The sequence below is a fragment of the Eulemur rufifrons genome, unplaced genomic scaffold (genome assembly GCF_041146395.1).
Source record: "Eulemur rufifrons isolate Redbay unplaced genomic scaffold, OSU_ERuf_1 scaffold_84, whole genome shotgun sequence".
NCBI lineage: Eukaryota > Metazoa > Chordata > Mammalia > Primates > Lemuridae > Eulemur > Eulemur rufifrons.
The window spans coordinates 166049-183378 of NW_027182866.1; the positions used below are offsets into that span (position 1 = coordinate 166049).

At 66.6% G+C, this 17330-nt stretch overlaps 2 protein-coding genes across 4 annotated transcripts; both read right to left on the minus strand.

The window, feature by feature from the left end:
• Nucleotides 1-1403: 1403 nt before the first annotated feature.
• RNF223 (ring finger protein 223) lies at nt 1404-2132 on the minus strand. Its single transcript, XM_069464640.1, has one exon. The coding sequence runs from the start codon at nt 2130-2132 to the stop codon at nt 1404-1406; it is 729 nt and encodes a 242-aa protein (XP_069320741.1).
• A 3859-nt stretch (nt 2133-5991) lies between these two features.
• CUNH1orf159 (chromosome unknown C1orf159 homolog) lies at nt 5992-15843 on the minus strand. 3 transcript variants are annotated; one of them, XM_069464658.1, is made up of 9 exons: nt 14487-14550; nt 14154-14247; nt 12038-12119; nt 10045-10140; nt 9688-9753; nt 9103-9237; nt 8607-8632; nt 8490-8520; nt 5992-7199 (listed from the first exon to the last, which is right to left on the minus strand). In XM_069464658.1, exons 2-9 carry the CDS (start codon nt 14223-14225, stop codon nt 7102-7104), a joined length of 606 nt encoding a protein of 201 aa, XP_069320759.1. In that variant the 5' UTR covers nt 14226-14247; nt 14487-14550; the 3' UTR covers nt 5992-7101. The 3 variants fall into 3 exon arrangements, with proteins under 3 accessions (XP_069320759.1, XP_069320757.1, XP_069320758.1); XM_069464656.1 differs by having other exon boundaries at nt 9103-9753; XM_069464657.1 differs by lacking the exons at nt 5992-7199; nt 8490-8520; nt 8607-8632 and adding an exon at nt 15169-15843 and having other exon boundaries at nt 9173-9237; nt 14487-14591.
• Between the last annotated feature and the right edge of the window lie 1487 nt (nt 15844-17330).

Sequence of the window (17330 nt, forward strand, 5' to 3'; positions counted from 1 at the left end):
AGGCGCAGCCACCCCGTGCCGGCCTGTGCGAGTGGCCAGGGACCCCAGGGCTCAGTCTGCGCCTGGCCTCACTGCGGCGCCAGCGCTTCCTGCCCTGGGTGGGCTGGAGTTCAGCCGGCCGCTCGGCTGTCATGGTCACAGGCTGGACTCGTGCTTGTCGAGTAGGGCGTGGGTGACATGCCCGTGACTGCCTGCACACTGCCACACGTGCCTGGTCCAGCGGAGCCGAGGGCGTGGCCCACACGTGCATGACCGTGTGTGTGATGTCACTGGCCTGTGGTCTGTGGTGGCACCTCGATCATGGAATGGCATGTGGTCATGTGGCTTTTCAGTAAAGTGCCGTGTCCTCAGTTCCGTGCCTTTGTTGGGGCCTCGGGCATGGGTGCGTGTGGGTCCCCCCAGCTGGACCCCGCTTCTCCAGGGTCTCCCTGAGCCCCCTCCCCACCCTAGCCAGAGGCCCAGCTGGTTGGACCAGGAAGTACCTGGGCCCTAGGGTCAGGGGTGAGCAGGCCGGGCTCTCCCGGCCGTGCCCGCCTGGTACTGCAGGATTCCTGGCTGAAGGCAGGTCGGGTGGGGCCGCCCCACCCGCCGGGCTGGGCGGGCAGGTCTGCAGGGGCCTGTGTCCACATCTCCAGGCCACACGCGGTGGGCATCTCTGCACCTGTGGGCCACGAGGCTTGGTGCCCTCAGGGCCGTGGATGCTGCGGCTCCGTCCAGGGCTCCCGGGGGGCCGGGGGCCATGACTCCTTGGGGGTGTGGGCCACGGTGTCCACAGTAGGGGATGGGGAGGAGAATGCCCCCCAGCAGGGCTCTGGGCCTGGCCCAAGCCCCCCCTCCTGCCGGCCCTGCCCCAGGTGCCCTGGAGCCGTGGGCCCCGTCCCTGTGGCGGCCAGGCGTCTGACCCAGTGGGGTATCCTCGGGTTGAGGCTGGGGACAGGGCAGGGACCTGGAACCAAATGTGGACACAAATAATTTATTTAAAAACGTACAACTCACAAAAGTCGGAGGGGCGGCTGGGAAGTTTCTGCATAGGGTGGGGGCAGGCGGTGTGGGGGAGATGCCTTGCCTCCACTCTGCCCCCGACCCCGTCAGAGGGCCACATGACCCCGCCTAAGAGGGGGTTCTGAGGGGCTCGTGGCGAAATGTTGAGTGCAGGAAGACGGCCAGTCCTCCCTGGTGAGGGGCCGCCCTCACGGTGACTCGCAGTGTGTGAGGAGGGCCGGCCGCGTGGCTCGGGGGCCTGTTGCTCATCCCACCGGACAGGCCTTAGGGGGGGCAGGCTGGATGGCGTGCAGGTCCTGGGGGGCCCGATAGGGTCCCCCGAGATGATGGTGCTCTTTGGGGGACGACCTCCAGTGGCTGCTGCGCCCTTGAGCCTGGTCAGCGGGGGACGCGCGTGCACCCTAGTTGTCCGTCAGAGGCCCGAGGGAGAAGGCGGCCGGGGCGCTGGCGGTGGCCGCGGGGCGCGGGGGCAGGCAGTGCAGGCTCCCGGTCTTGAGTGCGCACTGCACGGGCCAGAGCACCACGCAGAAGAGCAGCAGCAGCAGGGCGGACACCAGCGCCATGCGCCGCCAGTCCCCACAGCGCGCCCAGCAGCGGGCCAGGCGGCCCCGGCGGGGCACGGGCTCTGGGGCCGGTGTGGGCGCGGCGGTCTCGGCGGGCTTGCGCAGGCCCACGTCCACACACACGAAGCCGGGCGCCTGGCCGGGCGTGGCGGGCGGAGGCTGGCAGCACAGCTTGGTGCCGTCCAGCCACACGGGCTCCTCGCGCTGCAGGTGCGCCGGCATCCGGGCCTGCAGCTGGCGGCTGGTGCGCAGCGCGGGGGCCCCGGCGGGTGGCACAGCCGTGGGCTTCCTGCAGAATGGGCAGGGCACGGCCTCACCGCCAGGGTGGCCCGCTGGCTGGGCGGCCACCAGCCGGGCCAGGCACTCCAGGCAGAAGACGTGGGTGCAGGCGAGCTCCTTGGGCGTCTTGAAGATGTTGTCGTAGCCCGAAAAGCAGATGGAGCATTCCAGCGGGGAGGCCACCTTCTCCGAGCCAGGGGTGCCGGGGGACCTGGGCACTGAGGCTGTGGAGCTGCTCCGGCGAGGGGGTGGCACGGCCGTGTGCCACACCTGCTGGCCGGATGACATGGCTCTGAGCTGTGAGACAGACACCGTGTGAGAGACCGTGGGCCGCCCTTTCTCTTGCGAGCTCTGTTCTGTCTCCCTCTGCTCCGCCTGTGCCCAGCGCCAGCCCCAGAGATCCCAGAGCAGGGCTCTGTCCCCCCGTGGCACCTCCAGAAAGGTCCACCTGTGCCCGGGGGGCCCTGCACCCCAAGGTGCAATCCCAGCTGCCTCCACCCCGTTACACGGCTGTGCCGGGGGAGCGTCCGTGGGTCACAGATGTGTGCACAGGGCGTCGTGCCGACTGCCCCGACTGGCTCTTCTGCCTGGGCAGAAATCAGGGTGATGACAACAGCCCACGTCATGGGAGGCTCACGGCAGCCAGTGCGGAAAGTGCAGCTCGGGGTGGGGGTCACCCAGGCCAGCGGCCAGCAGGACCCGGGCCCTTACGGTGCAGCTCTCAGGGGGCCTGTGGCTCTGGGTCAGGTGGCCCCGGGTGGGGCTGGGGACCTGGGTTTGGCTGGTGAAGGCCCCGCATGCAGGCGGCTGTGCCAGGGTGGGGGCGGGGTCTCGGGCTGGGGGCTGGGCTGAGCCTCGGGGCTGCAGGAAGACAGGGAGGGCTGTGGCCAACGGAGGAAGGTTTCTTCCCGCCACGAGCCCCAGCCATGCCCTCTCCACCCCCGCCCAGGCTGTGGGATGCCTGGGCGTGTGGGGTCTCTTCTGTCTGACCCACTCCCACTTCCGGGAAGGGGCCCTGGAGACCCTGCTCTGTCTCCTGGGTGTGGCCCAGGTTGGTGCCCAGCGGACCAGGACCGGCTCTGCCTCCCGACCCTCCCTGGCCCGGACTCCATCCCAGGGAGCCACAGGTGCGTCTGGCCCTGGTGACTCAGTCACGGGGGTCCTGCCAGGAGGAGCGTGGGCAAGGGGTGACCTGTCTTTCATTGTCTGGGTGAGCTCCAAGGCCTCAGCCGCGGGACCCCACGGAGCCCAGGAGGCGGCCCCAGAAGTGCCCCTCACACTGCCTGGCCCGGCCCCAGCCCGGACCCCGGCCCCGAGGCCAGGCCCAGACAGGTGGGTTGGAGTGACTCAGGTGCGGCCAAATCATCACTGTGACTGAGTCAAGGCGACATTGCCGTGATGTCACAAGTGCTCCAGTCACCCGGCATGTGATATCATGACATCCTGGGGATGGCAGTGGCCTCGGGCCAGGCAGCAGCCTTGGCAGGGTCTGGGGACTGTCCTCCCCCGACCTGTGCACCCCACAGAACCGGTTCCTTGGCACCGGGCCCCACCCCTCCACCACGGGGCCCCGCCCTGAGCCTGCACAGGTGAGCGGTGAGCACAGGCTGAGCTGCTCCTACCTGGCGGCCGGGGGTCAGCGGGTCCTGGGCATGGTCCCCTTGGCGGGCCCCCGTCGGGCTCCGAGGCTCTGGGTTTCCGGGCTCCAGCAGGGTCTGCGCCCTCCCCTCCAGGCCCGGCCTGCTCTCCGCCTGGCAGGTCTCTCTCCCTGGGGCGGCTGCCAGCAGCTGTCCCAGTGGCGCCGGTCTCTGCTCTGTCCCGGGCGGGCGAGGCCCTCGGAATGCTGTGCTCTTCCAGGTGCGGAGGCCTCTGAGGCAGGTGTGAGCTGGCAGTGGGGCCCCAGCAGGTGTATTTATACCCTCCAGGTCAGGCTGGCTGGGGGTGTGGCCTGGGGCCCCAGGGATTGGCCGGCCCGTCCTCTCCCTGGCAGGCAGCGGTGAGGGTCAGAGCGGGGCGGGGCTGGGCAGTGCCCCGTCAGCCCCCAGAAGTGCGTCTGTCCCCGGTCCCTGCGGGCCCCTGGGCTCCTGGGTGGGCCTCCTGGCAGGCCCTTCCCCTGAGCCTCAGAGTAGCCAGTGGCCCCGACTGTCCCCAAACACCCTGTTTGTGCTCCAGGGCCTGGTGTCGCCCCAGCTGCTCCCCACCCCGCCCTGAAGTGTCCCTGCCACCGGGCAGCACAGGGGGCCTCAGTGCAAGAGCAGGTCAGGCTGGGGGGCATGGCCCGTCCCCGCGGTGGTGTGGCCTGGCCCCAGGATGTGGGATGTCACACTCGGTGAGGGGGGGGGCCCGTCCTGGTGGGAGCGGTGGCCCAGCCACCTCACAGGCTGGCCTCAGCCACCCACCACCCCGCAGCGGCAGCCTGGGACCCCAGAGCTCTCCCCTCGGTGTCGTTCCCGGGCACCCTGGTGCCAAGGCCGGACTCTCATGGAGGCTGTGGGGTGGGGACAATGGCCACGGTGGGGGGGGGAGACTGAGACTCCTCAGCCAGTGCCATGGGGGTCTCAGTGAGGGGTCTGGGTGGGAATCCAGGGGGGGGATCCATGGGGGGACTCTGTGGGGAGTGGGGGTCCCTGGGGGAACTCTGGGGAGTGGGGGTCCCTGGGGGGGACTCTGTGGGGAGTGGGGATCTGTGGGGGGACTCTGTGGGGGGTGGGGGTCCTCGGGGGGACTCTGTGGGGAGTGGGGGTCCCTGGGGGGGACTCTGTGGGGAGTGGGGATCCGTGAGGGGACTCTGTGGGGGGTGGGGGTCCTCGGGGGGATTATGTAGGGGTGGGGGGTCTGTGGGGGGACTCTGGGGGGAGTGGGGGTCCCTGGGTCTGTGGGGGGGACTCTGGGGGGTGGGGGTCTGTGGGGGGACCCTGGGGGGGACTCTGTGGGGGTGGAGGTCCCTGGGGGGACTCCGTGGGGAGTGGGGGTCCGTGGGGGGACTCTGGGGGGTGGGGGTCCCTGGGGAGGACTCTGTGGGGGTGGAGGTCCCTGGGGGGACTCCGTGGGGAGTGGGGGTCCGTGGGGGGGACTCCATGGGGGGTGGGGGTCCCTGGGGGAGCCGCTATGATCCATCTGGATCATGACGCGGGGTCACCTGCCACCTCCAGGAAGTGGCCCTGGTCCCTGCCACTCTGAGAACATCCTCCTGAGGACTCCTGGGAATATCCAAGCTCTGAGGTCACTCTGGGATCCGTGGGGGACCGTCAGTGCCCGCAGGCGCAGGTGACGGAAGACCTGAGGAATGCGTGGTCTGGGGCAGGCTGGAGCTCACGCAGTGAGCCAGAGACCCCCCTTCCCAGACCCGGGTGGGAGCCGCCCCCACGAGGTCTCAGGAGGCTCAGGGGCCGGCGGCGGAGGGACTTGGCCAGCCGTCCAGGCAGTGGGGGCCCTGGTCCCGCCACCTGGCCAGCGGGCATGCGAGTGCACAGGCACGCATGCACCAACACGCCAGCGTGGCTGCTTGAGACCACGTGCACACGGGTGAGGGCGTTCCGGGTCTCCTCCCCTCGACCCCACAGTCCTGGGCTCCCTGGCCATGGCCCTCGCTGACCCCTGTCCAGACGTGGGCTGGACACAGACGTTGTCCTCGGCCAGGGGAGCGGAGAAGGGCTCACCTCCTCTCAGGACTGTCCCCCAGGCGCACCTGGCTATGGGGCAGACCCGGCTCCAAGTGCCTGACGCGCCATGCCTAGGGGACACGGTGTGGCCAGTGTGGGGAGAGGCCCTCCAGGCCAGGCTCCTCGGGGGTCCTCGCCTCGGCCCAGCCCCCTCGCCGCCTGCCCCGGGCTGGAGCACCTGCTGAGCCCTGGGGTCCGTCTGCCCCCGCAGCTGCTCTGTGGAGGGCACTTGGGTCCACCCTCTGCAGGGGGCCCCGGCCAGCGCCGTCCTCCCCTGCCCAGGGGCAGGCCTGACGCCCGCAGGCCCTTCCCTGGCCCTTCCTGGCCCCCTGCCCCCACTGCCCCGAGCAGGCTCAGCCTGACTGGAGCCGCCCACCCTGCTCTAGACGCGGGTGCAGGGAGGGTGCGGGCCTGGGGCAGCCAAGCACCCCGTGAGCTGCAGAGAACAGAGGCTCCCGGGACACAGGCGGCGGTGGGAGAAAACAGCTCGCAATGCAGTTTATTTGACACGCCTTTACACGGGCGCTTCCACCCGCTGCCGGACCCCCAGCCTGGGTCTCTGGGAGCTGGGCGTGGTGTCGGGGTGCAGAGGAGCGTGGGGCCCCCACTCAGGCCACCCTCGGTTGTGCACCAGACTTTAGCAGAGATGATGCTGGTCGCAGCAGAGGACCCGGGACCCACAGCTGAACCCAAGCCAGGGTGCGGAAGGTGGCCAGGCCACCAAGGCTTTCTCCACGGGGACCCAAGGGCTGCCTGCGGCCAGCACACCAGAGACGCGTGGAAGCAGCCTGGTGGCCTGGGCGGCTGGCAGGACCCTGGGACTTGGGCCACCAGCGAGGCCTGTGACCTGTGGGGTTTGGATGGGGAGGCCCATGGGTGCCCATGTCCCTGTGGGTGCCCGGCCTTGAGCTCCGCAGCTGCAGAGCCTGTCCCTGGGCGGAGGAGGATGGGCCGCACCTGGCCCAGGCACGGGGATCAGAGGGACAGCAGAGCCTGGAGGACTTTTCTGCTTAAAAACAGAAAGGGGCCAGCAGGAGGCCAGGACACTTGCTCCCGCAGCTCCCGAAAGTGAGTGGTCCCACGGGGGTGTGGTCCTGAGGGGGTGTGGTTCCGTGGGTGAGTGGTCCCGCAGGGGTGAGTGGTCCCGCGGGGGTGTGGTCCCACGGGGGTGAGTGGTCCCGTGGGTGAGTGGTCCCGCAGGGGTGTGGTCCCGTGGGGGTGAGTGGTCCCGCGGGGGTGTGGTGCTGGAGGGGTCCGTCCCCCAGGGGCTCCGGAGGGCGCAGTGGCTCAGCCCCTGGAGCAGCCTGGTGACCCTGAAGGCCATGTAGGTTTGGCTGTTTGGGTCGGCCTGCATCTTGGCTGCAGGTGTGGGGGTCCCACTATGTCTCCTGGGGGGCCCAGACCCCCCACGGCCTCACCCCCAGCCCCAAGGTCCTGCAGACACCTGCTCCCGTCCCTTAAACCAAGCAGCTGTGGGCGGGAGGCAGGGACCTCCAGGGGGCCGGGTGCCCACTCAGCACCTGTCTGGCTGTGTCCAGGCCCGTCCAGCCCTCCGGGTCGGCTGAGCAGCAGGTGGCGCAGTCGGGTCCTGCAGGTCAGACGTTGCTGACGCGGGCCTCCACCGGGGAGAAGCCAGGGGGGTCCGTGGCCCTGTCCAGGGGCCGCTCCCGCCTGACATAGCGTGGTTTCCGCACTGAAACGGGGTCAGAGACAGGCTGGGTCAGAGTGGGGTCTGGAGAGCAGGGACAGCTGGGTCTTGGCCCTCGAGAGGCTCTGGGGAGCCGGCGGCCCAGGCGAGGGGGCTGCGCACTCTGCCCCGAGGCCCCCACGGAGCTCCAGCTCCTGCAGACGCTGCCAGTGAGCCCGACGGGCTGTTCCCTCAGTCAGACCCAGCACCCTGCGCCCCGAGCACCTGGGTGAGGGCCGAGCTACCCCTTAGACAGGGGAGCCGGTCACCTCTGCACAACGTGGCAGGGGACTGATGGCAGCCCTGGAAACTGTGACCACGTCCTGAGCCCTGAGCCCTGCACATGTGACCTGACTCAGAAAAAGGGTCTCTGCAGACGTGATTAAGTTTGGATCTCAGATGAGACCGCCCAGGTGGGCCCCAGGTCCAACGCCCAGTGTCCCCTGCAGAGGGTGTGGAGACGGGAGGGGCGGCTGTGGGAGGGGGAGGCAGAGACGGGGCGAAGCCCCTGCCAGGGAGCCTCCGGGGGAGTGTCCCTCACCCCACGCACCCTGATCCCTCGTTCCCGGCCTGCAGGACTGTCAGAGACTAAAGGGCTCTTGTTAGGTCGCCCAGTTTGCGGAGCTCTGTGACGGCAGCCCCGGGACACTCAGGCAGCACGGGCGGCTCGTGGACAGGCTGCTTGGGAGCTCACGCAAGTGCCTACGGAATGGGGCGGGTCCAGCCTTGATCTCGGAGCCATTCTGTCCCCGAAAAAGAGGGATACTGTCCCCTGTGCCCCACGCCAGACCTCTGCACGGTGGGAAGAACACAGGCTGGGGAAGGGGCTGGGGGGCCCTGCCTGCGGCCGTGCAGCCGTGGGCTCCTCACTCAGCCCGTGCTCATGGCCTCTCCTATAAAATGGGTCCTCCCCGGGCTGACCCCTAGGCCTGCCGGATCCCGCAGAGCTGAAGCTCAGGCTACCCGGGAGGGCCCGCGGGGCGAGGCCAGGGCCAGCTGGGACCTGGAAAAGGTGCAGGGGGAATGGGGAGGACCTGGGTGGATCCCCCTCCCACAGGCTCAGCATCTCAGGAACAAGAGGGAAGGGCCTGGAAGCGATGGGGGTCCCGGGGGGACCCGCCAAGCCTGGCCTGGCCTGGCCCTGCCTCATGGAACGGTCCCCTGAGGACCCCAGGAGGGTGGCTGAGATCCCAGAGACGGGCATGTGTTTGGACAACCCGTGAAATGCCCGAGGTCTGGCACTTTGAAACGCTGGCCCCGAGACGAGAAACCCCAGGGGGCGGCGGCTGCCGTTACCTGAGGACTGAGGTGGGGGGATCATCGCAGCCTTGAGAAGGAGAAAAAGACACCGTGAGGACGGCCCAGCGCCAGCACCCACCCGAGCCCGTCAGCCGGGGGACGCGGGTTACTTACGGCTTCGCCAGGCTGCAGGGCTGGGGCTGCGAGACAAGAAGGTGGCACGTCACCACAGGGCGATGGCACCAGAGGGTGGGAAGCTGTGTCAGCCCCAGGCGGGGCCGCCCAGCACCACAGGGCCGGCAGCGGCTCTCGGCCCCGGGCGGGGGTCCGTGGGGCTGAGTCTGCACCAGGCTGGCCGCCCGCGACCCCAGGAGAGGGAAGGGAGAGGGCACAGCGGCCGCGGGACCCCGAGGTGACGCCTGCCTGAGGTGCAGGGGAGCCGGGCCCTGAGCAAGGCCCCTTGGTGCTGAGAGCAGCAGCAAACGCCCGCCCTCCACACAGACCCATCCAAATCCCCACGGAACGTTCCGGCAAGTGGCACAAGTGCCGCCACCCCCTTCCCTTCCAGCCCCCCTTGCCAGTCTGCCCTGGGCCTGGACGTCCCCAGCCGCAGGCCACTTCCACGCGGGGTCCCTGCCCTCCCGCGGGGTGTGCCCGGGCCGGGAAATACCTTTGCTTCTCCTGTAGAAGACCCTGGGGAGTTTGCTGGAGCGCTTGAGGTAGAAGAACCCAGCCACGGAGAGGATGAGGCCGGAGCTGATGAGGAGTGTCCCCAGGAAGAGGGAGGCCGCCACGTGAGGACCCCCTGCAAGCAAACCGACCACCCAGAGGGCCCTGGGGCACCTGATGCCCCGGGACGCCCACCCTGAGCAGAAGACCCGCCGCTCCCTGCGCACACGTGAGCCTCGCAGGAGCCAGCCTTGGGGAGCCACGGCTCTGCACGGGGCTCGGGCCGCCCCTGCAGCCTCGGCCATGCCGAGAGCCACGCGTGTGTGGGCGAGGGAGTGTGCGCTTGGCGTGAGCACTTCCCTGACTGCAAGCCCGCGGCTCAGCCCGCGCCAGCTGGACTCCCTGCAGCCCCGTCTCCTGACCAGGGCCCTGCCACACGGCACCCGCGACTGGGCCTGAAGTTCGGACGTGGCCCGGCGGTGGCCAGCGTCAGCTGTCAGGGTCTGCACCGGCTGCGGCTCCGACCGGCGCCCCACACCCAGGACCTGGGCAAAGCGGCTCCGGCCTGGGGAGCCAAGAGACTTACCGACATGTGGCCGTCCGGGGCTCCCTGTGCTCCTGTTCACCGGGAGAGGCGTGACCCGGCCGGCAGCTGCGGGAGAGGCACGGTGGGGGCCGGGCCACGGGGACCCCAGCGAGGACCCGCCCACACAGCCTGCAGGGGATCTCGGGGCCGGAAAGGTGGAAGCAAAGTGGCCGCAGGGGCGCTGCCCTCACCCACAGCCACCCACGGGCCCCAGGAGACGGCTCCTGGGTGTTCACAGACGGACAGGGGCTGCAGGGCGTGGGGGGCTAACCCCACGGGCGTGGGGACCAGGACCTCGACTCCCACCAGTTCTCCCAAACCGGGGACGTGGCCCCTTGGTGCGAGGGGGGGACGTACGGCTTCTGCACTCGGAGCTGTTGTGGGCCGGAGAGGTTCCGTTCCAGCAGCGGATGCAGACGGCGCTCCCGTCCGCGTTCCAGCGCCTATAGCAGCCTGCGCGGGAGGAGGCGGGCTCTCAGCTAGAGCGCGATCTGTCTCTGTGTCAACCCCCGTCTTCTGGGACTCTCTCCACACTCTGAGTTTGTCAAATAACTGTCATTCGAGGACACTGACACACTGGAAGTTGAATGACGCTGGGCTGAGCCCAAACTCACCCGACAGGGAGTGGGGAAACCAGAACCCAAATAAACAGGTGCCGCCCGGGCCTCCTGCTCTGGACCGGAGCCGGCCTCACCCCTCGGCCCCCACCCCTCGGCCCCCGCCGGACACCACCCCCAGGGCCCGGAGCCCCCACCTCACGCACGGGGCACCCCTCACGCGGCCCCAGGCGGTACAAGGCCTGCCCCGCTGCCTCCGGCTGGCTCAACCCAAGGGCGGTCTGTGGCCCCGGCAGCCTGGTGCCCTCCCCCGGGGTCTCTCTTGGGGACTCCCTGCAAGGCCAAGCCAGACACACCCCAGAAGGGCCTGCCCAGGCTCTTGCTGGCCGGCAGTCTGCGGACGGTCCGTCTTGCCAGCTGACCAGGGCCCCTAAGGAAGGAATCGAGTCTCACATCTTCACTTTTCTAACATCCCAAAGTTTGCTCAGAGCGGAGCAGACACATGCTCAGCAAGTGCCGACTGCGGTGCTGAAGGCAGCCTGGGGCACGGCAGCGGGGGGGCGGTAAGCCACACACCTGGGGCCTCTCGTGATAGACTTCGCTGGTGTCATCTGAACACTCGGGGCCACGAGAGGGAGGCCCTCTGCAGACACGGGGCAGCGCACCGACACCAGGTGAGACATGGGCTCAGGTGCGACAGGTCGCCCTGGCCGTGCCCGTGTGGGAGAGCCCAAGTCCAACCTCTGGTCCGGGCTGCCTGCTCCGACGTGAATCAGCGCTGTGTTAGAAATACGCCTCTCTTCTGCAGGGGTCCGGCTCTTTCCCGCCCCTGGGCATTGTGGGGGCAGGTGGACCCCGGGGAGGCTCTGCCCAGGAGCCCAGCAACGTGGGGCCCACAGCACAGCCCCTGGCCAACAGGCGCTCCCCCCAGAGACACCCCCACCCTGTGCCGAGAAGGGGCCAGACATTCCCGCCCCTGCACCTGTGCGTGGAGCTGCCTCGGCCCTCAGACCCCCCAAGGGCACCGCGGGCCCAGGCTTCCCAGCAGTCCACGGGGCGTGGCCGTGGCCCAGGTCAGAGGCCCCGAGGCGCCGGCTTCCCCCCCACCCCCCTCTGCCTTGGCAACCACACTCTGCTTCCTCCTCCTCCTCCTCGGCCTGGGCCATCAGAGCCATCGCTGCCTTCCTGTGTCCTCCGACCCCCACGCCCCACTCCCTGGGGTCACAGCCTCCTCCCGTGGCACCTGACCAGTGTCCTGGGCGCTGCCCCTGTGAGCAGCCCCTCTGGGCTCACTCCGCTCTTCCTGTCTGGGTGGGCTGGCCCAGGACAAGAGCACCACGGCTGCCCTCGGAGGGACCACCTGAGCCGCCGACCCGCGTCCCCCACAGCCCCACAGGGAGACTCCGTCCTGGCATCTTCTCCTGGCTGTGCGCCCCGCCCCTGGCTGCCCCGACCAGCGCCATCCTGGTCTCCGGAATGTTCCACGGAGCAGGGGTCTCCCTCTCTGCACGCGACACTGGCCCAGCGCCCTCTGTGGCCAGCTGTCCTGCGCACTCAGGCTGTGGCACGGGTGTCCTGACCCCATCCACCAGGTGCTGGCAGCACCTCTGCCCAGCGGTGACAAATAAAAACATCCCAGCCTCTGCCAGACGGTCACCCGGTCACCCGTGAGAATGGCTGCCCAGCCCCCAGCCTGGCGTGCTTTCTGGGCCGGCCCCACGGCTCTCTGCAGTGTTTCCTCACGGGCCCCCACACGGGCTGCCCTGGGGTCTGCTCGTGACAAAGCGGCTTACCTGGGCCACAGAGACTTGTGCCCGGGCAGGTAGCATTGACGTCCGCCACGTCCACATCCACACAGCACTCGGGCTCCTGGGCCTAGAGGGGAGACAGCGGTGAGACCGGGACGGGGCCAGCCAGGCAGCCGCCGTGCCCAGCGCGGCCCTGGGCAAGGGTGTCCTGCAGCTGCGTCTCAACTCCGCGGCTCCGGCCTCCTCTGGAGTCGGAAGTGGTGACCCTCCATCCCCCGCTGGCCCGGGAGCGAGGCCAGGACTTGCGGCCACTCATAGTCCCCTGCCGGAGCCCCGTGTGGGCGGCCTCCCCGGGAAACCTCGGCCTGGGACAGAGTAAACCAAAGCCCAGGGAAGGGACAGATGCCGGCAGAGGTTGGGCCCTGCCGCACCCGACTACGGCCTGCCGCCTCGCACAGGTCCCTGCCTCTCCTCCTCCTGGCGGGTGCTGGGAGCCCTCAGGGCAGGGCGTGTGGCCAGTGGGCCGGGCCTGTCCAGGGTGCCCAGGCAGCCCCAGACTCCCCGGGCCAGGAAGGAGACTCCTGGGCTGGTCTGAACTGTGCTTCCCAGCCCACCCGGACGCTGACCCGGTGCCGGACCCTGCGTGACAGCGCTGGGTGACAGGGCCCAGCTCACTACCCCACAGTGTGGCCCCTCTGCATGTGAGAAAACAGCAGAAGCAGGAAGGGCCTCTGGCCTTCTCCCCTCCTCCCCGGAGGCCGTAGGATCCACACTGGGGAGGTGCGTCCCTGTGCCTGAGCTTCAGGACGTCCTTCTCCCCGAGGACCCGGGGACGCAGAATCCAAACTGCGCTCCCCAGGCGACGCCCGTCAGATCCCACCCTCTGTCCCACAGTGGCTCGGGGACTGTCCACTTCTTTTATCAGACTTGGCACAGAAGACGGGCTTCCCTGTTTCTTTCTCTCCATTTAATCATGACGGCTCCTGTGTCACATGAAAAACTTACATCAAATGTGCTGTTTTTCTTGTTAATCTGTTTTCTGTTACATTAAGGAACACCTCAGCTGTGATCCTAGCCGTGGTGAGAGGAAATCCCTCCTCCCTACGGCGGCAGGGAAAGTGTCCCAGCCCCGCCTGGCACCTGCCCAGGCAGCTGTGACGCCGCCCTGCGGGGCCCCTCCCTCCACGGCCCCTCACCGCCTCCCTGCTGAGCTCTACTGCTGAGACCCTAAAGACTCCTTTGTGGGAAAAGGAAGCACATTTTTCCAGACTGGGGTGACACGTGAGCACCCTGGGCACCCTGACCCTGGCGAGGGGCGGGGAGGCTGGCACCCGGTGCTGCCCCACACCCACAACCAAAGGCCGTGGCACCATGGAACATCCACCCCCAGGTCACGCTGGCCTCGCTGACATCCCCGCGGTCCTCTGCATGGCCCCCAGAGGAAGTGCCCTGGCCAGGCCACGCTTTGGGAGGGACAAACTCACACCTGCTGCGTCTGTGTGCAGTGCCGACGTGCCCAGTGCTGGCGTCTATGGCGTGTGCACAGGCCTGCACCCCCACCACGGGGCAGGCTGCACAGGCTGGGGGGGTGTCCAGGGGGACCTCAGCTTGTGTGTTTGTCACAGCTGGGCTTTTGCTTCTGTCACCTGAACGTGGTGAACAGTGAGGGCGTCTAGGGTGACTGAGGGAAGCCGGGAGCGTCTCCACCAGGGAGGGGCCCAGTTCCACACAGTGGCCTTGGCCAAGCCAGTGAGGGTGCCCCCCCTCCTGCCCACCCCCTCCCTGTGAGGCCGCCACCGTCCCTGGCTGCAGTTGGAACTGCTGCTGTCAGCTCTTCCAGACACCAAAGCGCAGCACACTGGTGTCACTGGCTTGGCAGAGCCACTGGCGGCGGGGGCCAGGACGCCCCAGCAGGGGACCCTGCCCCTCTCCTGGGCAGGTGGTAACCCGGCAGGCAGCCCGGGGCTCTGGCCAGTTCCAGCTGGGGTAGCTCTGTAGAGACCCTGTTTTAGCTACGGTGACAGATCCAGTTTGGCAAAAAGAGAAACTTCTAGAGGGCAGAAGAGAGCAGGGGCCAGGCATCAGGGCTGTGCATCTGCTGCCCTCTGTAAGGCACAGTGGACGCGGACTTCCTGGAGTGGACACGTGATGCGGCACCTACCATGCTTTCCGTGGACTTGCTGGCAGCTCCCAGCAGAAGGCCAGCCAGGAGGGCGAGGCTCCGCAGTGCCATGCGCGGGGCAGGAGGGCAGGGCCTGCAAGCGGAGGGGCACCATGGGGCGGGGCGTGCAACGGGATAGGAGGGGAATAAGAGGAGGGCGGGGCCTGCATCGGGATAGGAGGGGAATAAGAGGGGGGGCCTGCACAGGGGCGGGGCCTGCACAGGGGGCGGGGCCAAACTGGGAGGAGCTCGGGCGCAGCAGGGAGGAGGGCGGCGGTGGCGCGCGGCGGACCCCGCCTTTCGGGGCAGGCGTGGTGCCGAGGGGGCCCTTACCTGCCCCTCCGGGGTGGGAGCCAGCGACATCAGGCCCTGGCCTGCCCTGGGGGATCAGTGGTCGGCGCGGCCGGAGCTCATGGGCCTGGGCGGAGCCCTGCGGACCTGCGCGAGGCGAGGCGGGGTCAGGACGGCCGCGAGCCGTGGCCTGCGGGGCCGTGTGGACTCGGGTGGGGCCCAGTCCCTCCCGGACAGCGTCTGGCCCTCTCGGCTCAGTCGGGACCTTAGGAGCCGAGGGCGGTCGCCCTCGTCACGCAGACACATCCCGTCCCAGTGAAACCCTAATGCATTTGCACCCGGCAGCTTCCCTGGGGCCGCGGGGTGCCTCTGGGCGACACAGGCCCACGTGGGACCCTCCTCTTCAAAGTCTTCTGTTTCGTGACGGAAGGCATGAAGACGTCATCTCGGGGTGATAAAAGGAAGCATCGGAGCCAGGGCCCGCCGGGGCCGGCGAGGCGGGTGACGGGACCCCACACTGAGCGCACAGGCGCGACACACGCTGAACCCCACACGGCCGTGCGACTCAGTGCCGGAGCCCGCACATTGCAGAATACGGGAGCCGTGCGCCACCCTGCACAGGCCTTGCAGTAACACCGTTTGTGATGTTTCCAGCGGGCTGCTGACTTGCAAGGCGGCGATCACACCCCAGTCTGTCCTAAGCACCCTGACACGCAAAAGTTACCTCTAAATGACCTGGCGACCCAGCCGCAGGCAGCGTCCGACTCCAGACCGACCTCAGCAGCAGCCGCCTCGTCACTGCCTGGAGGGTCCTCGGAAGAAGGCACAGAGACGCTTCGGTTTAGGCCGGGACGTGGAATTGCTCCCCGCCTGGCCTCCGTGGTGGGCACTTTCCCGCCTTGGGAGTTCTGGGCAGGGACCGTTGTGGGCCCCGAGCAGCTGGGAGCTGCAGTGGGTGTAGGCTGAGGTGGCTGCAGGCTCCAGTCCCCTCCACAGGACATCACTCGACACTGGGTTCGGGCCAGAGCCACTGGCACCGGCCACGCAGGAGGAACGGTGCCCGGCAAAGCCTCCCTGAGCGCCCCTCCTGATCCGGGGCATCCGCCTTCTTCAGACAGTTCCAGCCGCCACCCACTGAAAACGCACGCCCTCCCCAGACTCCCTCCTCTGCCCTGTGACATGGGGCCCTGTGGATAGAAACACATTGGTGCCACAGTGGAGCACCCTCCTCACCCACAGGATGTGATCAAGTCTTTCCTTTTTGTCCCTTCAACACTTGCTCGCAGAGAGCATCTCCCCCACCCCGCGGAAAACCCCGGACATCACGGACCCTAAGAGGCATCCTCAGAGTCACATTAAGTCACAAAACACCGTTTAAATTCAAGAATCAAAGCCCAAGATTTCAAGCAACACTTTCACCTGCTATTTAGTCAACTTTATTGAGGTATAATTTACATAAAATAAACCACATCCATTTAAAGTGAGTTCTGACAAACTGCACTGCACGCCGGGAAGCTGCCACCAGGACCAAGACAGGCATCTCCATCACACGCACCCTCTGCGGTCCCTCCTCCCTCCATCCCTGGCCCCAGGCAGCCACTGAGCCGATCTTGTCCCTGCAAATCAGCCTGCGTGTTCTGTAATTTTACATAAATGGATCATACGATACACACACTCTGTGTCTGGCTCCTTCCCTTCAGCGCGACGACCTCCAGATGCGTCCGTGTTATTCGTGCTGCGCTTTGTGGCCGAATGGTCCCCCACAGTGTGGCCACATCATCTCCCTTACCCGTTCACCTGCTGGTAGATACCTGGGGTGTTTCTGGCTTTTGATGACTGTGGGTCCTCAAGGCCTACAGACGTCCTCGTACACGTCTCTGTGTGAACGACGTTTGCATTTCTCCTGGTAACACCCTGGAGTGGGATGGCTGGATCCCAGGGAGGCTGATGTGGAACTTTCCAGGGAACTGTCAAACTGTCTTCCCCGGTGGCTGCACCGTTTCACCTTCCCACCAGCAGGGAGGAGGGCTCCGTTTCTGTCCTCAAAACCACCCTGTGATGTATGGACAGGTGTGCAATAGTATCTCACTGTCCTTGCAACTTGCATTTCCCTGAAGACTGAGGATGGCCAGCATCTTTTCATGTGTTCATTAGCCATTTATAGATCTTTTGTGAAGAGTATGTTCGCATCTTTTGCCCATTTTGTTTAATTGGGTGATCTTCCCATTATTGAGTTGTAACAGTTCTTTAAATATTCTTCATCCAATATATGTATTGCAAATATTTTCTCCATTCTGTGCCTTGACTTTTCATTTTCTTATGGGTATCTTTAGAAGAGCAAATGTTTTTCATTTTAATAAAGTTTTTGATAAAATTGAATGCATTCATTTTTCCTTTTATAGGTCTTGCTTTTTTTTTTTTTTTTTTCAAGACAGTCTCACTCTGTTGCCCGGGCTAGAGTGCCGTGGCATCAGCCTAGCTCACAGCAACCTCAGACTCCTGGGTTCAAGCAATCCTCCTGCCTCAGCCTCCCAAGTAGCTGGGACTACAGGCATGCGCCACCATGCCTGGCTAATTTTTTTTTTCTATATATATTTTTTAGCTGTCCAGATAATTTCTTTCCATTTTTAGTGGAGACAGGGGTCTCGCTCTTGCTCAGGCTGGTCTCGAACTCCTGACCTCAAGCAATCCTCCCACCTCGGCCTCCCAGAGTGCTAGGATTACAGGTGTGAGCCACTGCACCCGGCAAGTAAATGCTTTCTTAAAATTTAATATATTTTTACTTTATTTCAGAGTATTATGGGGGCATAAACATTTTGGTTATATAAGCTGCTTATGTGCAGTCTGAGTCAAAGTTGTAAGTGTGCCCATCACCCAGATAGTGGG

What these genes read in the sequence shown, in the direction of transcription:
- CUNH1orf159 (XM_069464656.1), bottom strand. Translation starts at nt 14,225, where the DNA reads ATGGCACTGCGGAGCCTCGCCCTCCTGGCTGGCCTTCTGCTGGGAGCT. An exon ending in CACAAGTCTCTGTGGCCCAG is followed by an intron (nt 10,141 to 12,037) that starts GTAAGCCGCTTT and finishes CCTCCCGCGCAG; the next exon opens with GCTGCTATAGGCGCTGGAAC. An exon ending in CTTCTACAGGAGAAGCAAAG is followed by an intron (nt 8,633 to 9,102) that starts GTATTTCCCGGC and finishes CTTGTCTCGCAG; the next exon opens with CCCCAGCCCTGCAGCCTGGC.
- RNF223 (XM_069464640.1), bottom strand. Translation starts at nt 2,132, where the DNA reads ATGTCATCCGGCCAGCAGGTGTGGCACACGGCCGTGCCACCCCCTCGC.